This window comes from Epinephelus fuscoguttatus, linkage group LG13 (assembly GCF_011397635.1).
Source record: "Epinephelus fuscoguttatus linkage group LG13, E.fuscoguttatus.final_Chr_v1".
Lineage (NCBI taxonomy): Eukaryota > Metazoa > Chordata > Actinopteri > Perciformes > Serranidae > Epinephelus > Epinephelus fuscoguttatus.
Genome location: NC_064764.1, coordinates 29,106,160 through 29,127,027, shown reverse-complemented (window position 1 = coordinate 29,127,027; position 20,868 = coordinate 29,106,160). Strand labels below are relative to the sequence as shown.

The 20,868-nt window shown below is 43.2% G+C and overlaps 1 protein-coding gene across 10 annotated transcripts in view; it reads right to left on the bottom strand.

Moving 5' to 3' along the window:
• The window catches only part of lmo7a (LIM domain 7a), a 74,988-nt gene that overhangs the window by 8,850 nt on the left and 45,270 nt on the right, over positions 1-20,868 (bottom strand). For 8 of the 10 annotated variants that reach the window (XM_049593399.1, XM_049593398.1, XM_049593406.1 and 5 more), the window contains 13 exons: positions 16,223-16,252; positions 14,566-14,680; positions 13,602-13,747; positions 12,334-13,084; positions 10,729-11,001; positions 10,209-10,323; positions 7,692-7,853; positions 6,610-6,794; positions 6,453-6,516; positions 4,719-4,775; positions 3,486-3,511; positions 2,702-2,809; positions 1,417-1,503 (listed from right to left, as the gene is read on the bottom strand). In XM_049593399.1, the coding sequence (XP_049449356.1) occupies positions 1,417-1,503; positions 2,702-2,809; positions 3,486-3,511; positions 4,719-4,775; positions 6,453-6,516; positions 6,610-6,794; positions 7,692-7,853; positions 10,209-10,323; positions 10,729-11,001; positions 12,334-13,084; positions 13,602-13,747; positions 14,566-14,680; positions 16,223-16,252 (2,119 nt within the window). The remainder of the gene's footprint in view (positions 1-1,416; positions 1,504-2,701; positions 2,810-3,485; positions 3,512-4,718; positions 4,776-6,452; positions 6,517-6,609; positions 6,795-7,691; positions 7,854-10,208; positions 10,324-10,728; positions 11,002-12,333; positions 13,085-13,601; positions 13,748-14,565; positions 14,681-16,222; positions 16,253-20,868) is intronic. The other 2 variants (XM_049593403.1, XM_049593400.1) reach the window with 2 other exon arrangements.

Sequence of the window (20,868 nt, the reverse complement as noted above, 5' to 3'; positions counted from 1 at the left end):
TGTCATATGAATTTCCATGACTAGACACTGTCCTTTCCTCACTCTCCCTGTCTTTTATCGGAAATAAACTGCTGCATAATTATAGCAATTCCAATCCAAAAATAATGTAAAAGCTTTCTGGATAAATTTAGACAATTTAAGCCTTGTTTCCACCGAGCAGTCCGGTTCAGTTCAGTTCGTTACACATTAGCTGTTTGTGCATTTCCATTAGGCGTGTTTACATGGACCCTGATATTCCACTAATAATCAGAATAAAAGCCCTGTCATATTAGAGATACCTCATGTCACCTCCTCAATGAGAAGAGACTTGATCTGATCGTTTCTCTCTGGACGGAATAAATACATTCGTTCTGCGTATTTTTGTGGGGTGATATCAGGTAACATGCTTCTCTCTGCTGATTTGGACAGAGAATTAAATTAACATTAAATTAAACTATTAGCACTCTGCTCAGGCTACGTTCTGATGTGAGTGTTCTCATAAATAAATTTGTTGTTTGAGTTTGAAACAGCAGCCTTATGTAACACTGTTGCTGCAACCTGAATTATGGAGTTGCTGGACACTTCAATCGTCTACCCTGACCAGTGACAGAAGCCTGTATATGAGATGTTTAGGGAACATCTGTAAAATGTAACTTCTACTTATAGAAGTGTGCAGGTGACATCTGTAAATCAGACGCAACAGACGGAACCACTTCTTCTTCTTATATAGTTTGGGGCATGTACACACACATCCTATCAGATCACTTTATTTGGAGGTGTTGCTATTGGAGTGTTTTTACTGGTCCAAGCCACTTGGGATCAAATTAGACTGTGTGTAAGCCATGAGCTAAAATGACACCTGACCCTGCTCTAAACAATCCAGCCTGTTCTTTTTTTTTGTTTTCTGAAAATGTCAGCATGTAACCCCAGTGCGTGAATAATCAGCAAGGTGCCTCTGCATTATCAGGAAAGAGGAAATACAGTGAGAGCTCTAGCAACCAGCAATAAAAACCACAGCAACATTTGTAAGTACTGTGTCAGCTGAAACGCAAAACATATCTAGGGTTTAAGGTACATGTTCATACAGGTTACATACGAGTTCTAAGGGTACTATACTGAAAGTGTTTGGTGGCAATCATGGCTTTAGTGTTATGAGTTAGAGTTTATTAAAGCTGCTAATTGGAAGATCGGCAGTTCAATCCCAGGCTCCTCCAGTCCACATATCAAAGTATCCTTGGGCAAGATACTGATGCTGCTCCCAATGGCTGCTGTATCAGTGTGTGTGCATGTGTGAATGGTTATTGAGTAGCAGATGGCACCATGCACAATAGCCTCGGCCACCAGTGTGCTATACAATTGCACTCCATTTGCCATTGCCACCTTTAAAATTCTCTTCCTGTTGCTTAGTATTTCTTCAAATTAAAATATTTTTGTTACCTGCTGTTGGTTCTCGCTCTCGGCCACCTCCTGCTGAGCTTTCAGCCATTCTTCCTGCAACTTCTCCTGGTCACGCTTATATTTCTCCTGGACAAAATAAGCAGGAAGGAAGGAAGATCAAAGGTCATGCAAATTAAATGACACGCATGCACGTGGTAGTCACACACAAAAAATATTAAGAATTATATAGCCTATTATATAGTTTTGCGGTACAGTGAGATGAAATTGTAGCTATATCATATTCAGACAATTCCAAGCACACCTACATGTTATCTAACCATCCTGAAAAGTTGATAAACCTAGAAGCCTGCCCAGGGCAGGAAGTCTCCCTGGCACATCATGAAATCAGGCCGTGTATCCAACAGGGAATAAAGACTGGAGGAGTAACAAGCCTTCCCGGCTACAGCGCTCTGCTTGGACACCTTTGATCTCCGTCCAGAAATAGACCCTCAGAAAAATGTTTTGACAGGATCCTACTACATTTTAGTTGGATACTCGACATATGCTTTACTTTGAGCTGCCAGAGCGCTCTGTAAAGTTTTCTGTTTTGAGCCCATTAGGAGCAGTCGACTTTGATTGTGAGGACTTCCTAGCCTGTCATTTCGCGCTCTGTTGCCTTGTCTCATTGTCAGATCGGGCACACAGACAGACTTCCAGATGGGTATTTTAGATCAAATGGATTTTGAGGCTGCTCTGGTGGTATTTTCAGTTTTATTAATGGACTGTACACTCAGTCGGCAGTTTGTTGGGTACACCTGGCTAAAACTAAAAAATATAAAAGTCCTGCAATAAATCTTTGATGAAGTTCAGTTTTTATTGAAACTGATTTAGAGAGGTGTTGTTGACTGTGCAGTCATTTTGGTGGGTGAATAGGTTTTGGTGCTGTCGGATCATATTGTGTTATATTTTGTCCACTGCGTTTATATCAATAAGTGCCAAATATCAGAATAATATATATACACACACACAGGTGGAAGTAGAAATTTGTCTTTGACATAACTCAGTGAAATACACATAATATAAGCACAAACATACACATCCTGTTTGACTGAATATTTGTGCTGCTTTAATAGTATTTTTTTTCTTACTGATCTCCCTGAGTGCCATCATTGTTTTTTGTTTTATCTGATTTGAACTGTCACAGCAAAACTGAATCATGAAAAGCAGGATTTATTGCAAGGCGGACGTATTACCCTGCATTATTTTTGAGCTAGGTGTACCTAATAAACTGGCCACTGACTGCATACACATGACATCGCTTCCACATGAGTGTGCCTTTGTGTACCTGCAGAAGGCGCTCCTGCTCCTTCTGCCATTTCTCCTGTCTTCTGCGCTCCTCTTCTGGGTCCCAGGACCAGCGGCTGGAAGTTGGAGCGATTGAAGGAACAGGAATCTGCAGACAAAGAAGACGGACGTACACATGCTTGTACATTTAACCAAGCATACAGTTAAGGCTTGTGACATCATCAAACTGCTTGAACAGACATATCAGCTGGCACACCAGGTGTTTACCAGCTGTTGTTTCCCGACACTTCTACCTGCTCCTGATAATGGTTTTAACCCTCTGGAGTCTTAGCGTATTCTCAGGCACTGTGATGGTTTTGGCATGCTCTGATGTTTTGGTAAAATTTGAACAAATGTAAGCAGTATTTTTAAAGCCAAGTGACATCTTTTAAAATTCAGCACAATTTCAGCTACAATAATATCCAGCCATCGACTGTATGACCTTCTAACTGACTTTGTAGTATTGTGAAGTCGTGTACACAGCCTGAAATCACAAAATTGTCTCAGAGGGCTCTACAATTTCTACAATATTCAACACAATCCATCCTCAGATTTCAAAAATGAAAGCTCCCTGCCATCAGTTGTTTGATTTGTCGACTAAAAGGCTGGAAGAAGCAGACTGACCCAGCATCTTGAAGCTAGAAACTAGAAACACAGTCCATGTGAGATTATTAATGATGGATCAGACCTCGTAATAACTGGTTTTAAAGATGTTGTCATGCTATATTAACAAACACAATTAAAGAGACACGAACAGCTCTTTGTGCGCTGATAATACTACTCACATCTGGCACCGCAGACTCTGATCCTCCTTGAAAAGAAAGAAAATGATCCAGTCAATATTTCTGGCATGCACAGGCAGAGCAACAGAATACAGAGTTAACCTCGAGGCCATTTACTTCAGCAGCACAAAGTTGACAGGCTTATTAAAGTTTCAACTTGATTTTCAAGGCAAGTGCCAATCCGTCATTGAAAGCGACATTTCAAACCGTAAACGGTAATTGATGTTTTCAACAGGCCTCGAGCAACAAAGGTTAAATTTCACCCACTATGACTTATTGATTCTCTCATTTCAAAAATCACCCACTTGTTGACATTTACATTGGGTGCCAGGCCAGTAGTTCTGAATGGGAAAATCAATAAACTGATTGTGAAGACAACAAGATCAAACACACTGGCAGAGAAAAAAAAACACACATATCAGCAGCATGCATACTTAAGATGCATTCAAGTACAGCGCAGCCAGTCTGAAATACAGCTCGATGCATGCATGCCAAGAGAGCAACAGGAATGCTTTTAACTTCATGCGCTGCACAGTGAAAAGTGTAACCATGTGTTAAACCTGGACACCGTTCACAACACACCACAAACGCTACAGGATTCAAAGATTTGGATTTGTGGTTGGTACGCTGGCGTAGCGTCTGACATGCTGTCCAGCCTTTGGAGCTCAGTATGTTGCTTTTATTCAGAGACATTTTCATCTTTAATGCGGTTTCTTCTTCACTTCAAGGCAATAAGTTGTGAAATTTTGTGATGATTTTTCACCTTCATCTTCCAAATATAAAAACCAAATTAAGTGTGGTTTGTGAGGAGATAATTCCTGTATTTGCCCCATGATATCACTAGCGTCCTGTGGTTTGAAAAGCATGTCAGTGTCCCAGCATGTACCAAGCGGAGGTTAGGTTGCACTGCACACTCAACCCTGTTTACCACAGAGGTAGACCAGCGCACTGACACTGGACCCTGAGCCACCTGAAGGAGGGAAGGGGCACAGCACAAAGGTTAAGCTCCAGCACGAAAACAGAGCCACGGAGGAACCTGCTGTAATCCCGACAGCTCGTTATCAATTGATAATGGGTTTCTTATCAATTGAACACGAGGCTGCGACTGATAACACACATGCAACAACCCCTGGAGAATCTGAGGAATTCGGTGAGACGAAAAGCACAGAGAACCCAGCCACCTGATTACACAGACGCAGAATTATTAAGAGTCCTGATTCAGTCGGTTCTTTTTACCTTGTTCAAAAAACTCTGACCTCCGTTTTAAGTTTTTCAAAGATATGGGTTCTGACTCTACATGAGGGATGGAGAACAAGATACAGTGAGGCACAGTAGAGGAGAGAGACAAGTCTTACCAGGGGATATACTACTTTATATTACTAATACATGAGGTACACATACAGTGCGTGTTGCTTAAAGGGACAGTTCACCCCAGAATCACCTCCTCTTACCTGTAGTGCTATTCATCAGTCCAGATTATTACAGTGTGAGCTGCAGAGTGTTGGAGATACTGACAGCAGAGATGTCTGCCTTCTCTCCAATATAATGGAACTAGATGGCACTCAGCTTGTGGTGCTCAAATTGCCCAAAAAAAACATCTGAAAAACTCAACAGCAATGTCTCTTTCCAGAAGTCATTGCCCTGTTACTCAAGATAATCCACAGACTTTGTTGTGAGCAGTTTCATGTAGCAACCAGAGGTCACATTAACTGAATATTTTCTGTCATTGATTGATTTTTTTTTTTAAACATGGATGGAGAAATCTGAAGGCCATCTGTCATTTTGACAGATGAGGACACTGAGGGTGATGTGTACTGTAACTGTGAGTAATTGACACACCTGTCCATTTGGTGGCATGTGCATATTAATTAGCTGTTGACTAGTCTTTGACCTCGTGCACAACCTCTTTGTCTTCCTAGCGTTAGCCATCGTATTGGTAGGCTGTATCGCTGCATACCATGGAAGAATGTCACAGCAGCTGTCTGAAGATTCTTTGCATGGTCGGTGTCTCTGCTCATCTTTTCTCTCCATGCTTTTTTTTTTATAAATGCATAATCCATAAGCTTGTTCTGTATATTAATCATTAAAAAATGAAATTGAGTGAATGAATATCAAATGCTATCAAGTCTGAATGACAGGTAATAATAGATCATGATGGAATTTTTATGACCCTGTCTGTCAAAATGACGAGCAATGTCAAAAGTCCCACACAACCTCTACTAGGAACTATTTTTCTTCGACCAACTGCCAACTGTATCGCCCAGCCCAGAAGGAAGTGTGCATCTACTGCTAGCTCTCTTAGCACCACCAAGCTAGCTACTGTTACAGCTCAGCCAAAGAGGACGCCACTGATGTTTGCATCTCGCGCTGTCACGAACATGGACCTCTCATCTGTGACTAGATGTGTGCTTCCTTCTGTATGCTGATGTGGTTGCTGGGTGTAGTTCAGTAGAGAGAAAATAGTTCCTGCGTGAAACTGCTCACAACAAGGTCTGTGGATTAACTTGGGTTACCAGGTCATGATTTCTGGAAAGAGACATTGCTGTTGAGTTTTTTAAATGTATTTTTTTGGGCACTTTAAGCACCATAAGCTGAGTGCCATCTAGTTCCATTATATCGGAGACAAGGCTGACATGTCTCCAACACTCAACAACACACAACAAAACAATCTAGACTGATGAATAGCACTACAGGTAAGGGGGGAAATATGCATTTTTTATTTTTGGGGTGAACTGTCCCTTTAAGATGTATGCTTATCATATAGATAGTAGTTTTGTTGCATCATTTTGTATTATAACACAATAAATGTTCATCAGTTTTATTCACAACAGTCCAATGTTTGCAGAGATGTGTTTCTCAGACAGAGGTCAACAAAATGACACCCCCCACTGCTGTGTTTTTGTATTCACTACGGAAATAGTCGTCAGGATCAATTCCATAACCTTTCTGATTGTGTGCTCTGCTCTTTACCTTTGCTCCTCATGGTCACCGACTGCTCACGGAAACCTCCATTAACTCCGTTTGAAGCCAAATCCTGCAGGGAGACATGGCGGGGTGTACGCTCATTAAAGCAGCGCAACAGATAAATAAAACTTGATCAAACCAGAGTTCATTCAGGGTCACTCACGACAACTGGATGGGCAGGGGCCTCTTTGGACGGCAGCTTTTCCATGGAGGAGCGTGAGGTGAAATCCAGGCTGGAGCTGACAATGTTTGTGTCGGGGGAACCTAGAAGTATCGGATGATCCGTACTGGTCAGATTGATGGTCTTATGGCTTTTAAATGGCAGGGAAGGTTGATCTCTGTCCCAGTCTGCACGCAGACAATGCAATGGCAAGAAAATAGGATGTGTGTTGGCACGTTATTACCACGTATTCTGTGCCTGTGTGTATGCAACTCTGTATATGTGGACCCCAGCATATCACACAGAGTTGTCTATTTACATATAGGACACTATAAAGCAGGGGACAAGGTTGCTGTTATGGTGTTATTATGGAGAGCAGCAGGGTGTGACAGAGAAACCTTCCCCAGCCATGCAGCCTATTAAAGCTTTCATAAACCCGCACAGTGTTTCTAACAGGCTCACAACCGCTGGGCTTCACTGAACTATTAACAAGTACTGTGTGTGTAACAAGTACTGTGTGTTAGTTCAAGGGAGCTACTCCAGGTGGATTATTATTTTTGGAAGGTGACACTGACGTAGTTGGAAAAAGTAAGCCTGTTATACTAACACTGTGAAAACAGCACACTCAGAGGACCATGGACCTGAGCCCGAGTTAGTTCTCCACAAGGAAAACACCGCATGGATACAGAGAGGAATGCTGACCAGACAGAAAAGGCAGAAAAACAGAAGAAACTACCAGAAGAAATAGAAGGAAAAAAGAAAGGAAAACAGGACAAGAAAAATGCACCGAAGAGGAGGAAAAAAACGTAGAAATATAAACCACCGAGGTCAACAGTCTTCCCTCTTCAGATGAGAAAAAAATAGAGTAACACGTCCTTCACCTCTAAGCTGTCATGAGTTCATTCATGGATGATTTCACAATAGTTTACGGACCAATTTAAAGTGTCAAAACTGTTTAGCAACGCAGGCAGCATAAGCAGCACTGTCAGTCCAGGAATGCAACCCTTAAAGTGGTTCAGTTCACTCTCCTGCAAACACACACACTAACATACACACCACACACACAGAGCGTTCAGATGACTCACTGTTCTTGCCATGATGGCGTATATCCATGACCAGACTGCCCTCTTGCAGAGCCTCCTCCATGCGGGACTTCCAGTCTGTGTAGCTCATTTCTGCCACCTGGTGCCCGTTCACCGTCAGCACCTCGTCTCCGGTCTGAAGCTGGCACATCTCTGCCGGGCTGCCTGCATGAGACAGAGGAACACGACATTCGTGGCAAAGTCAGCACACCGTTTTACCACTGCAGGGTACACGAGTGGTTGTCACTCTTTCAAACTATTATTCCCTCCCCATATATCATCCACATTTAAACAATTCAACACTGTATCAACAACACAAACCTCACCATGAGGAAAAAACAGCAAAAAAAAAGGCATAGTTTTACATTTTTTTGACAGTGACCTTTTTACTTTACACCTTACTTTTAACAAAAGCAAGTTTTTCATCTAAGATGGAAATTTACTCTCATATTTACTGTATTTTGTGTAACAGAGACAAAACAATGCAGAAAACTACTTCTTACAACATTTTCTCTACACCATCTTTGCCTTTCACTACCGCCAAGTGAAACAAAAACAGAATATATATAACATATTTTGTGTCATACCATCATTTTACAAACTTTTAAACCGTTCCTATTAACATCCTTTTTAGAGCAACACTAATATATTATTCAATACTACATAATCAATACTGTAAAGGAGCTTTATGCGACTTCAGAGTGTATCTATGACTCTGAAATTGTTTGCACACAGCTCTCAACATGGATATGGCTAGCAACTACTGGTGCTAACAGCTCAAACAGTGCTAACAAATGCAATGGTGCTAACAGAGCCAACAGTGTTAACCAAGGGGTGTACACACTTTGTGACAACTCCATTCTGAAATCAGCGGTAACTGCTGTATGAGTGCAGTGTAAAGGGGAAGCGATTGGCTAACCAGTGGGATACACACACAGAGGGACTCATATGCACTAACATGCATGCTTAGCCAGACCGTCTACCACAACAATGAACAGAGATGCTTGAATTACAACACACCAAGAGAGTGTGGCAGGCAGTGTGGTGTAGTTCAAGTGAGATACAACCGTAGTGAATCAGGAATGCAGTGAAAAGAATTCTCCGTCCACATGCCGCGATGCAGTTAATGACCTCGCAGACCATTGCCTTCCACAATGCTGCCTCCTTTAAAAGGTACTTTATTCTGACCTCCTCAACTGTTGCCACATCTGTTGTTGTCAGAAACTTTTGACTCTGCCCTCTAGTGCCATCTAGTAGCTTAGATGTATCAGCGTCAACATAAAGGACGCACAAAGGAATGTGGGCAGTGAAGGTTACAACATTTTGAAATTAACATCTATTAAAAGTAGTAAAAAGAAACCTTAATGCATGTATAATGTGGTCAATAACAGTGTTGCTCATTTATGTTCTGATGCTCTATAGAGAATGTGAATGTGCATCACACTGTACTGGGCAGGGTTGCCATCTTGTGAGGTATGTGCTCTGTTATCTCTGCTACCAAAGTGTATGTAATCAGTCCAAAAACAAAACAGTCTCCAATGTGCAGGTATGTAAGTAGAGGTAGTGCATCAGAGTCTGTAATCCAGCCTTGGACAAGTCATATGTTGTTGTAGTTTGTCCAGCTTGACCACCTTAGCAGACACATGTAACACAACTCCTCACAAGATGGCACCCTGGTCCGAAAAATACAGCGATATAGGTCACCTTCTATATGTTGCTTTGCATGGCTGCATGTGCTGTGGGTGAAGTCCATGTACTGCTTCATCAGTGTCATGCTTCTTCCTGCTGTTTTACATTATTTATGCATTAATCACATATGTCCTCTTATACATTCTGATTCTGTTTCTTATGTTGTTATTTAAGCATCTTATGTTTGTTTTCTTAACCTGGCATTTTATTGGTTTTGGAACGTCTCGCCAAAGGACTGCAGCTGAAACACTGGCATATATAGAGAAATGGTGAGTAATGTGCGTTGTCTCAGCAAACGAAAAAATGAAAGATAACACAATGGGTGATTTGACAAGGTTTGACACAACAACACAGCTCCTCTTCAGTACTGTGGGTTGAAACTGGTGTGACAAAGCCAGAGTTTAGGCGCTGATGTCGGGTGTTACTGAAACGTTAGGACATTTCATGAGATACAGTGAAGGTGGAAAAATCTGAGCAGAAAGAGAGGCTCAGGCCCAGCTGATCTGACCCAGATAGATGCTGCCCTACATAGGTCTGGCATCGCCACTGCAATGGACTCGAAACCCTGCTGACAATTATCCAGCAGGCTGTGAACTGTAATAGAGCCTGGGCACTGGTTTCCAGTATTACTACAGCACAGTATCTCTGCATACATCAGTCAGCTTTAGTGAGACAGATCTGACCAGTTGGACCACTGGGAATGTTGGAGTTTAAGGTTGCCAGTTTGGCTGACCAGCACACATGACATTGGAGGGTGAATAAAGCTCTACCCATTCAATTCAAATCCCTTTGTTTGAAGGTGTTTCTCTCAAGCTTTTTTGTTGTCGTTACCTGGCTGGATGGATGTGACGCGAGCTCCTGTCGAGTCCCAGGCTGCCTGGAAGCCAAAGTCTCTGCTGCTGTTGGGTTTCTGGTTCAGGCTGATCCGCCTATCACAGTAGTTCTCCTGGAAACCAAACACAAACACAGGTGGGTAGAGACGAACAACGATTCACATACACACAAAAAAAGTGCAGAAATGTGGTCCTGACTTTCCATGGCTCTGGAGATCAGCATGTCATGGTGTGTGTCTGTGTGTATGCAGGCCTGCTTTGGCAAGAAAGCCTTTTATTAATCATTTATGGCTGTTGATTAAATGCCAGCCTGTTGCTGTACTTTAACTTCTGCTGTGCAGCACCCTTTTATTTTTAAGCAAGTGAAAATTAGACTTACTGACATATTTAGGTTGATTTACCACGAAGCTAAAAATACATTCAGTGACTGTTCACTTTGCAGTATTAAATAAAACCTGTGTAACAAGCACACTCGTCTATATAAAAGCTGATGTGTTTCGACAACAGAGCTTGAGTACCTGGCTGGTGTCTTTGGCTGGAGCAGGAGTGACCGAGACTTCACTCTTAACCTGAGGAGGGACAGGTGAGACACTCTGAGAAGAGGTGATGCTCTTCACCGTGGTCTTGTCTTCTTTCTCCTCCTCCTCGTCTTCACTGCTGTGGGCCGAGCTGGACTGGGCCTCAGCTTCAGCCTCATCCTCAGAGGTCATGAACTGGTGATAGCGGCTCGGCACCGACGACTTCTTGGAAATTTCAGTGTTACCATTGACACGCTTCTGAGAGTCGTCCATCTGTCCGTGCGGGAAAGCAGATTGTCAACGAATGCGGACTTTGAGTCACGAGAATAAGACTAGGTAAAATAAAACATGGCTTTAAATTACAAAATGATCAATTTAGATCTGTTGGAGATCATAGAATGGGGGGAATTAACTGGGGAATATGCTGTCAACTCTTTAAAAATGAACAGTGTGTAAGATTCAGGGAGATGTAGTGGCATCTAGTGGTGAAGATTGCAGATTGCAACCAGCTGAAACTCCTCCCGGTTAGGATTCCTTAAGTGTTCATTGTTCAGGAGGTTTTTAGCAGGAGTCAAATTATCCGCAGAGGTCTCTTCCTCTCCAAAACAAACAAACTACCTGATTAAAACAGGTAAAAGCACTAAATAAAGCAGCTTCACGTTACAAATCAGTGTTTTTCCAATGCCGTTGGGCATGTCAGAGACAGGCCGCTAGACTAGCGGGAACTGCCCATTGGTCCGACATCCCATTGTTCCGACCATATTAAACCCATTGTTCCGAAGTCCGTTCCGAAATCATCATGATGCTCTGTGGTTAAGGTCTGGTTATGTTATATTATGACACAAAAACCACTTGGTTAGGGTCAGGAAAAGATCATGGTGTGGGTTAAAATGAAAAAGAAAGTGACAAACACATAAGCCGTGAGCCTGCTTCGCCTCAAGCCTTTTCCCAGCTGACCCAGAGCCGGTCGCGGCGCACCATCAAGGTAGAAATACGCCCGCCGGGAGCCGTTCAGCACCGCGGACCGTCGGACTAATGGGATGTCGGACCAATGGGCTGTCGGACCAATGACATGGACCGAGACCAGCACTTGATAACGTGTGCTCACCTTCTTCCTCTGATAATGTCAGAGGAAAGACTCAGATGTTTAGGAATTTTTTAAGGAACCAAAATATCCACAGAGTTCTCTGCCTCTCCAAAGCAAACGGACTCTGTGATTTAAACCGATAAAAACACTGAATAAAGCAGTTTCATGTAAAAATATCTGTGTTTTTCCAACTGACACACTGTTCCTTTAAGTGAGTGTGAAATTGTGTCAAGACTTCATAATCTTCACCTGAATAAAAACTTAAACAGTAATGAATGTGATGGAGGCTGAAAATAGCAGCCCTACTAGTTGAGCTAGCATTATAAAAACACTAGCTTCATCCATTATTCACACAGTAATCAGATCGGATTCTTAGGTAATATTGATGCACTAAACAAATAACACTGTACCCAACCAATAAGGCAAATATTTCTTACTGCCAAACAACTCATGCCCTCTAGATGTCCTTCAGTCTCGTGTGCTGCACTAGTAGTTTGTATTAGTTATTTTGTACTCACTGTAAAGGCTCTGGGAAGTGAGGTGAGGCGGGACGACTGGGTCCCGAAGGGCCTTGGCGTGACAACTGAGGTTAGACGTGCGCTATCCGATCTCTGGTAGCTCCTGGGGAGGGAGGCGGAAACCCGAGACACCCCGGGAGGCTTGGGTTCCATTGAGCTGGGCTGTGGTTGTTGTTTGTACAGAGAACCAGAGGAGGGGGCCCCCACCTCAGTCTGTGTGAACGACAATGGGCGCCTTGGCTCGGGCACCTTTGGTAGGGAGGTAAAAGAGGAGACTGTGGTCGTTGTCTCCTCTGTCTTGACTGTGCTGGTGTGTTCTGAGACCGGACGTGTCTGTAAAGGTGCGGCTACTGGAGGCTGGGAGCTGCGGAAAAAGCTGTGGCTGCTGGAGGTGATGGTGGTCGTGGCGTTGCTGCCTGCAGGGCTGTCCACGACGTCAACTTCCCGTGAGGTGGGTGGGGAGGCGGCCCTGTGAGTCACTGGAGAAGTGGCACTGCGAGTCACTGGAGAAGCAGCCCTGCCAGTCACTGGGGAGGCAGCTCTGCCAGTCGCTGGGGAGGCAGCGGGGGGTTCTACCTCTTTCAGAGAAGGCTCAGAGGGTTCAGGGGAATAGTAAGGAGTGTCAATAGTGTAGCTCCTGGCAGGAAGGGTTCGTGTACGTGGGGAAATGACGGGTTTCTCAAATACGTCTTCGTCGTCCAGGTAGGATAAAGATCCAATACGGCTGCCAATGCTGTTTCTCTTACCTTCTCTGTGGACCACAGAGAGAAAGAGAGGGGGGAGGGGATAAAGAGGTAAATAGGAAAAAAAGTGTACAGTGAGGGGTAGAATTAAAGACAAGGATGGAAAGGGGCGCAATTTAGGGAGATGAAGGGGACAGGGAGGGGAGTGAGTGACAGGGAGGAAAATAGAAAGAAGAGCACAGGTTGAAAAGAGGAGGGCAGAGAGAGGTGGGGCAAAGAAAGGGGAGGCAGGTTGTAAGCCGTGATTAGATTACACTTTCACACTGACTGACGGCACAATTACAGACTCTCCTCATTCAGTCCTGCACAAATAATCCTCTAGCCTGTGTTAAATACCGCAAAACTTTAATTACCTTAGCACAGGATCCCCCTCCGAGGGTGACAAAGGTGTAAAAGAGGAACAAATTCAGTTGCTTTTTGATAAAAACTAAGATCAGAAACTATAAATAGACAGTCTAAAGCAATACATCTACAAATATCACCACGCATTATCAAAAGCACCTGATCAAGTGTGTTTTCTCTTACCTCTCCTCTTGCATCTCCTTGAAGGTCTTGGACTTTCTGCTGCTACTGCTGCTGTATGTAATCTGCTCTATCATCTCCCTCTCCTCTTTCTTCTTCACTATATCAGAGTTGACACTCCTGCGCCGGTTCTTCCATTTGCTCAGGTCCTGCAGCAAAAGTGAGCCCAGATCACCTCATGCACCATTTTCTATCACTACGGCTCAGGTCTAGGTAAAACAGACTGGTTTTGTTGCCTGGCATTACTGTACAACAGACAGGAGTGAAGTTGAGGAGGAGACAAAAAGACAAAAAACGGAAAGGGCTACATTTGAAGGTGTTCTATTTGTGTACTTTAGGCTCCTCCCGGCTCACTTCCCCTGTGTATTAGGGACTGTGTGACCTAAATGCTGCTTTAAGACTCCATTATTTGCCGTGACACCAATCAGACTGTTGACAGCATATAAATATTTAACTTTTTATTACACTTAATTTATCCACCTAAGAATGAACACTCATAATGTATCGCTAGTGTTTAAAAACTGAAACATCACTGCCCTTTTAAAATTATTTTCCTGGAATAACTTGCACCCTCAGGTCAACTTGACATGGATTAATCTACTTAATTTAATTCTGGGGTCTCTGTATTGCATCATCTGTCCATATTACATCATTTGAAATTCATTATATGATTAGTATGTGCAGGACGTGGTGTTTCCTGACACAAACACTGGTATGGAAATGAGGACAGTCCATAGCCAGAGGGCAGTGCTGCACCAATCAACGTCTGCCTCCGTCTCTGGCGTCTATCTAAACAGCTCTCCTTCCACCCTGCGGCCGCACCACAACACCTGCTCTCCCGACTGCCGCAGAGATCCCTCAGATCCTGCGCTCACCTTTTACTTCTGTGTCTGCTTGTCTTCATTCATATGTTAAGAACAGGGGGGAGCAAACAGATATCCTGGAGCGTTAGTGTAGTTATACTCACATCCTGCCACTTATTCTCACTGTCCTTTATCTGCTCACGATACTTCTGCAGCTCTTCGTAGCGAATCTGCCGGATGATGGCAGGGTCGACCTGGATATCGCCTGCTGATTTACTCCTGTGGAAAGAAGGAGTTAAAAAGTTTAAAAAAAGACCCAAGGTCATCAGTAGCTCAAGTGAGAAGTGGAGGCCGGGGATGTTTAGTTTGCATGTCCTTGCAGAAGCTTTACACATGGTAAAAAAATGAATTACAATTCAGGTATGCATGCATGCATCTCTCACTCTTGTGTCAAACAAGCTGTAGGAAAAAATTAAAATAATCAAAATAAATTCCACTTTGCGCCTCCGATCCATTTATTTGGATGCTGACGCTGAAAATAATTTGAATTAAACTTGCAAAGGGATTTTTTTAAGCCAGGTTGTATGAGGTACTTATTCACAGTCAGTGTAAAACATACAGTAGATGTCAGCTGGCACGGCCACAGTTTGGAGAAGCACAAACTGAAACATATTTTCGCCAGCTAATAAAACTGCCACCTAATAAAAATCTAGAAAAGTTTAAGTATACAGTATATTGAGAGTATTTTCACTGCTTTACCTTTCTGTCAGACAGCCTGTTTTGGCTTCAGTTCCCCATCTATGCTCTCGTCAAAGCCACCAGACTACATTAAGAAAAACAGTAATTTTAGTTTAGTTAGTTTGTGTTATTGTGTGACTTTGGTGCATCCCAACTAACCCTTTTAAACGCCGAAGTCACACAATAAAACAATCTAACTGGTAGACCAGCAGCTCCTGTGTTCAGAGATGTAAAATCACTGTTTTTCAATGGAGTCTGGCTCTGAAGAGAGCGATATATCAGCTTCATTTTCCTGTTGAAAATCATTGTCTGACGTAAAGATAGAGCATTAAAAATACTCTCACTATAGCATACACTTAAACTGATATTGATGTTTTTAGGTGGCTAAAATACGTGTCATCGGTGCCCTCCACAGCAGTACGTCGCTTATCTTCCATGGCGGACTCCAGCCTCCTTCTCCAAACCAGGGGCGTGCCGACAGACATCAACTGTTTGTAATACACTGTCTATGAATAAGTGCCCTATACAAACCCTTTCAACAAACTGAATTATCCTTGTAACCTGAAACCAAGTGTTAGTTTGCAAACACAGCACACGGGTCAACCACATATATCTGTGGAGTGATGTAAGCTCAGTGAGTTAGTAACATGTATCCCAGTCATGCAAAGGAGCAAAGTCACTCACAGCCTTCAGAATGATGCACTTTGTTTTCACTTACCTGTGAAGATTCACATATGTGTCTCATATTGCTATCAGGGAGCTTAAACCAGTGCTCAGTCATAACTCTCACTGGGACACTCTGCAGTTTGGGTGGATGAGCCAGCGTATTGCTATTGCATGCATCTTTTCACTTTGTTGCTTTGTCAATAGAGCTTTGTGGAGCAAACGAAATCCCATCCACACATACATACACACGCACCCTGAACTTGGCCGTGTGCCATACAATACACTGTGTTGTGTGTCAGCATTTAGCAGCTAGTGAGTGAGAACAGCAGCACAAAAGCAGGGGGCAGCGAGGTGCGACTGTAAGAGGCCAGAGCAAATGCAAACGTGCCACATTCCTGGGAGCCCGTATCAACTCACCCGTCGATACTCTCTTGCGTTTGGTGCTGTCTAGGAAACCGGAGAGAACCACACACAAGAAAGTCACATTCCTGCAGATGGAGCCTTTGAGAGTGCGTCTGAAATGTGCTAGAGGGCAATTAGTGGCTCTTAGAATGGCTCATCACCAGCTGGTGGGCTACAAATGTATGTAGACCCACTCAAAACATGCTGGCTTTCATTATACACTGATGAGATTATGGAGTTTAAAGGGATACTTAAAGGGGTAGCCTACTCATCCATATTCAGTGTATTACATACTGTGTCAGCAGTGGGACCAAGTCATTGTTTTGCAAGTCGCAAGTAAGGCTCAAGTCTTTGCACTGAAGTCCCAAGTCAAGACAAGCAAGTCCCAAATCAAGTCCAAAGTCAAGACAACCAAGTCCCAAGTCCTAAACTTTGAGTTTCGAGTCCTAAACAAGTCATAATGCGCTCTTTACCACATGTTGAGCCATTTTAACAACAGCAATAATCTATTAAATTTACAAAAATATCATTAACGCTTTTTAAAATTTGTTCAAATTTTTTAAAAAAGTTTCTTAGCTGTTAAGCTAACATTTGCTAGCATTAGAATGCTAACTACGTTAATATTAGCCTCAACGGTCCGTTCTGTAATTTTCGACCCGTAATTAGTATTTTGTGGACCAACCCTAATTTTTGTATGTGTATGAAATTATCTTTGGTATTATTTTTTACAGTTGGTAGTAACATTAACGTTAGTTCTTCATGGTGCTCACCTGCAACTTGTATGGTTGCTGTCCAGTTGGTTCAAGCAAAGTCGATCTGGGGAATTATGTGCTGACTTGCTGGAAATGAATATCTTTAATGTCAATTGCTTCAGGAAATGAATTGACTCATGGCATACCTTTTAAATAAAATACCTTTTAATCTTTGGGTTTTTGGGGGAAAGTATCAAGTATTTTAAAGTCAAAAGGCTCAAGTCTATGTGAAGTCACGAGTTATTGGTGTTTAACCCCAAGTCAAATTGTAAGTCATTATTATGTCAAGGCACAATTAAAGTCCTCAAATTTGTGACTCGAGTCGGACTTGAGTCCAAGTCATGTGATCTGAGTTAACACCTCTGGTAGATGGTGGTCAGCACACCCCCAGTTTGAAGAATCAGACATGAGTAGCACCACAGATGCTAGGCTATGTAATGCTGTGAATAGAGACAGCAGCAAAACATATTTGCGCCACCTAAAATAAGTTCCACCTGCAGTTTAAATGTATGCTATATTTAGAATATGTTCACCTTTTTACCGTGATATCAGACAGTAATTTCTGACAGGGAACTGAAGCTGTTACATCGCTCTCTTCAAAGCCAAACTCCATTCAGAAAAACAGTAATTTAATGTCACCAAATACAGGGGCTGCAGGTCTACCGCTGCCTTAATCGGTTTGTTTGTTTGTGTTATTGTGTGACTTTGGTGAATCCAAATTTATGCTTTTTAAACCCCAAAGTCACACTATAACATGAGCAAACTAAGCAATCGAGGCAGCGGTAGACCAGGAGCTCCTGTGTTCAGCGATATTAAATCGCAGTTTTTCTCAATGGAGTCTTGCTTTGAAGAGACCGATGTAGTGGCTTCAATTTCCCGTTGGAAATCACTGTCTCACATTAAGGTAAAGCAGTAAAAATACTCTCAATATGGCATACACTTAAACTGATATTGATTTTTTTAGATAGTACTTATTTTAGGTGGCTAAAATATGTCCACAGCAGTACAATGCTTAGCTTCCACGGAGGTACTCCAGCCTGCTTCTCCAAATGTGGAGCGTACCAATTGACATCTACTTAATACACTGCCTATAGATAAGTAGGTGATACAACCCTACTTTAAAAGACTAAAACTATCCCTTTAAGGTGCGTATAAAGTATGCTTACAGCACAGTATCGCCTTTCCTTTCCTTGACATTTAGCCGGGGAGGTGTGCAGACATGTATGTTTCTCTAAACAATGCCGCCTTTCTGGAAACTCCAACATGATGTCACTGGAAACATGGCTTTACATATGGAAGAGAAGTAAATCCAGATGGCCTTGACTCAGGTTAAATGGTTGCTTTGTGCATGCTTGTGCGTGTCTGTTCATGTGCAAACAACTGCAGTACAGATTTGTGTTCGGGTTACTATGGAGTCCACAAGTCGCATCTTTTTTCAGAGCTGTGGGGAATTTCTATAGGCTCTCATGTCGGCTTAACAGACAGGACTACGTTTAATTGCCCCACTAGGTGCTGTCAGTGTGTTCAGGACGTTATGTTTGGATATTACTCAGGCTTGAACCTTTCCACACTGTGGTGCCGCTGCACTTTGGGCTTTACATGTCAGTGTGAAGTTCCCTGTGCTGAGGAAAACAACACTGAACTCCGGTCAGATCCTTGTTCCTATACAGTAGGTGTTAGGTGAGGTCAACAAATGGCCGATTGAATGCATCAATCCATCACAAGATCATGAAGTCTCTTATTTCCTTTATTGAGCTTGTATATATTTCCACTCACAGGCAAACTCTGTCTGGTAGCAAAACAAAACCAAAGATCGAATGAAAGATTTGAGTCTGATGTACCATGTCAGAGATTTGTGTTGTTCAAAAATCACACTTCAAAAACACAGTAGCAGTAGGTTCAACGTACAGTCTCGTCGTCCACTCAGCATGTACATACCATGTGTTGCTGAAGTAAATTAACCATATTGCCATCATGCAGAAAACCATAATCAGTGGCCCTACTGAAACAGTTTCATAAGGACTTTCTTTACAGTTTCTGAGTGGAAAAGACCTTCATTTTTGAGGTAACAAAGAACAGAAAAAAGTTCTGAGCTCCTTTATTGTGGTTCGTGTGACTGACCCATTAAATACTGAAGGCACCGATTAGCTCTCATAAAGAACCCCCATCTATGTCTGTGACGGCCTTAAGACCAATCATTTACAAGTTGGATCAACATGCAGTTGAGACCACTTCACGATCAGACACAAAATATTCCAAGACCGAAATGAGTTTTCACAGTCACAAAGTCATGAGAAACTAACAGGCACTGTTACAGTAATCTGCTTCTACAGCTTCAGAGCCGCCAGCCTCTCTACCATGAGCTTCTTCTTATATCTTAGCCGACTGGCTTCCCTGATAGCCTGCCATCTCTGCAGGTCATTTTCGCTACAGGATGAAGGCACCGAGGGCGTCATCTGATTGGCTCTCTTTGAGCTCTGATCAGAGCAAACTCCATATTTCCGGATTAGCATGTCATCTGTTTGAGGATGCGTCTCGCTCTCAGCCCGATTCTGTTTGTTTGCTGCTGCCTCCTGCGTCAGAGGACATGGGGGGCACAGGAGTCTGGCCTTGAGATCAGGAGGCAGAGCCCACGGCTCTGGGATGGGCATAGGCGAGTAGTTGTCAGGGGCTCCAGAGAGCGGCCGCTGAGCCTGCTGGCTTTTCTCCTTACGATAAACCACATCATCCTCCTCGATATCAGGGTATTCTTCTTCCTCGGTGTTGCCCCCAGCACGTCGCTGGGTGATAATGTTGAGTTGCGGCTCAGACGTGTAGAGACGACGTTTGGTGGGCAGCTGAGTCTTCATCATGGCCAAGTCTGTGTTGGACTGGAAGGCCAGGGTTCGCCTGGCAAACATGTCATCATTCTCCAAGTCAGGAGTAATGCTCTCATAATCAAAGGGGTCTGGGGGCTCCCGGGGATCCTGGCGCCCCAGGAGGGGCCACCTCTCACATTTGACCAGTTTAGGACCCGAGGTCGGGTCCACTGGGGCAAACACCAGAGGGGGTGTCTCTAACAGAGGGGGCTGTATCTTGGGGAGCTGTGGGAGAGTGTGTGCTTGGGTATGAGGACTGCAGGGTGGGCAAAAGGAGAGAAAAGGACAGAGGTGATGAGTGCATGCATGTGAACTGGATCAAAAAGCAAGAAAAAGGAGGAAGAGATATAGTGATATTTGATTCAAACAGATGTTGATCAAATTTTCCAGTCACTCTGCTACGAAATAAAACTGCGGTGCTAGTTGCTATAAAAAAAATTAAGTCTTCCCTAGAATAGACTGTAATAAAAACAAAATAATGCTGAGACACAGCCCATTTTCTACTAGGTCAGTGCAAGCAAATGGCTCTGTAAAGCGTGTTAGGGCAACCTTCAGTACCTTGACAGTATATTTTATCATTAGTACATTAGAAAGCAGCTCTTCTAAAATTCAGCCCCAACAGGCGCCAATTATAACTCCTATAAAACCGGGATGCTCTAAGACATTCCTTCATCGTCACAATCATGCAGCTGTATCGACCTTTTCCCCACAACGAGGGTGGTGTGAGCCGGGGCCTTGTGTGTGTGGGGGTGAGAGGGAGAGGGGCCAGAGGGAGAGGGGGCAGAGGAGAGCCAAGGACTGATGTCACTGTCTGAATCATCTGACGAAGAGCCCGACTTCTTATAGCTACAGCCGAGGACAGCAGGGGGGACGGAGGAAAGGGGACAGAGGCAGAGAGAGGGTGAAAGGGAGGGGACAGATAGGAAGAATGGCAGGGAAAAATAAATCAAGTAAGTGGGAGGTGTCTATACAGGAAATGCAATGAATGACAGAACACCAAATTTTGAATCTTAGGATCTAGAAGGTTAAATTGGCATGCAGTAATTATTTA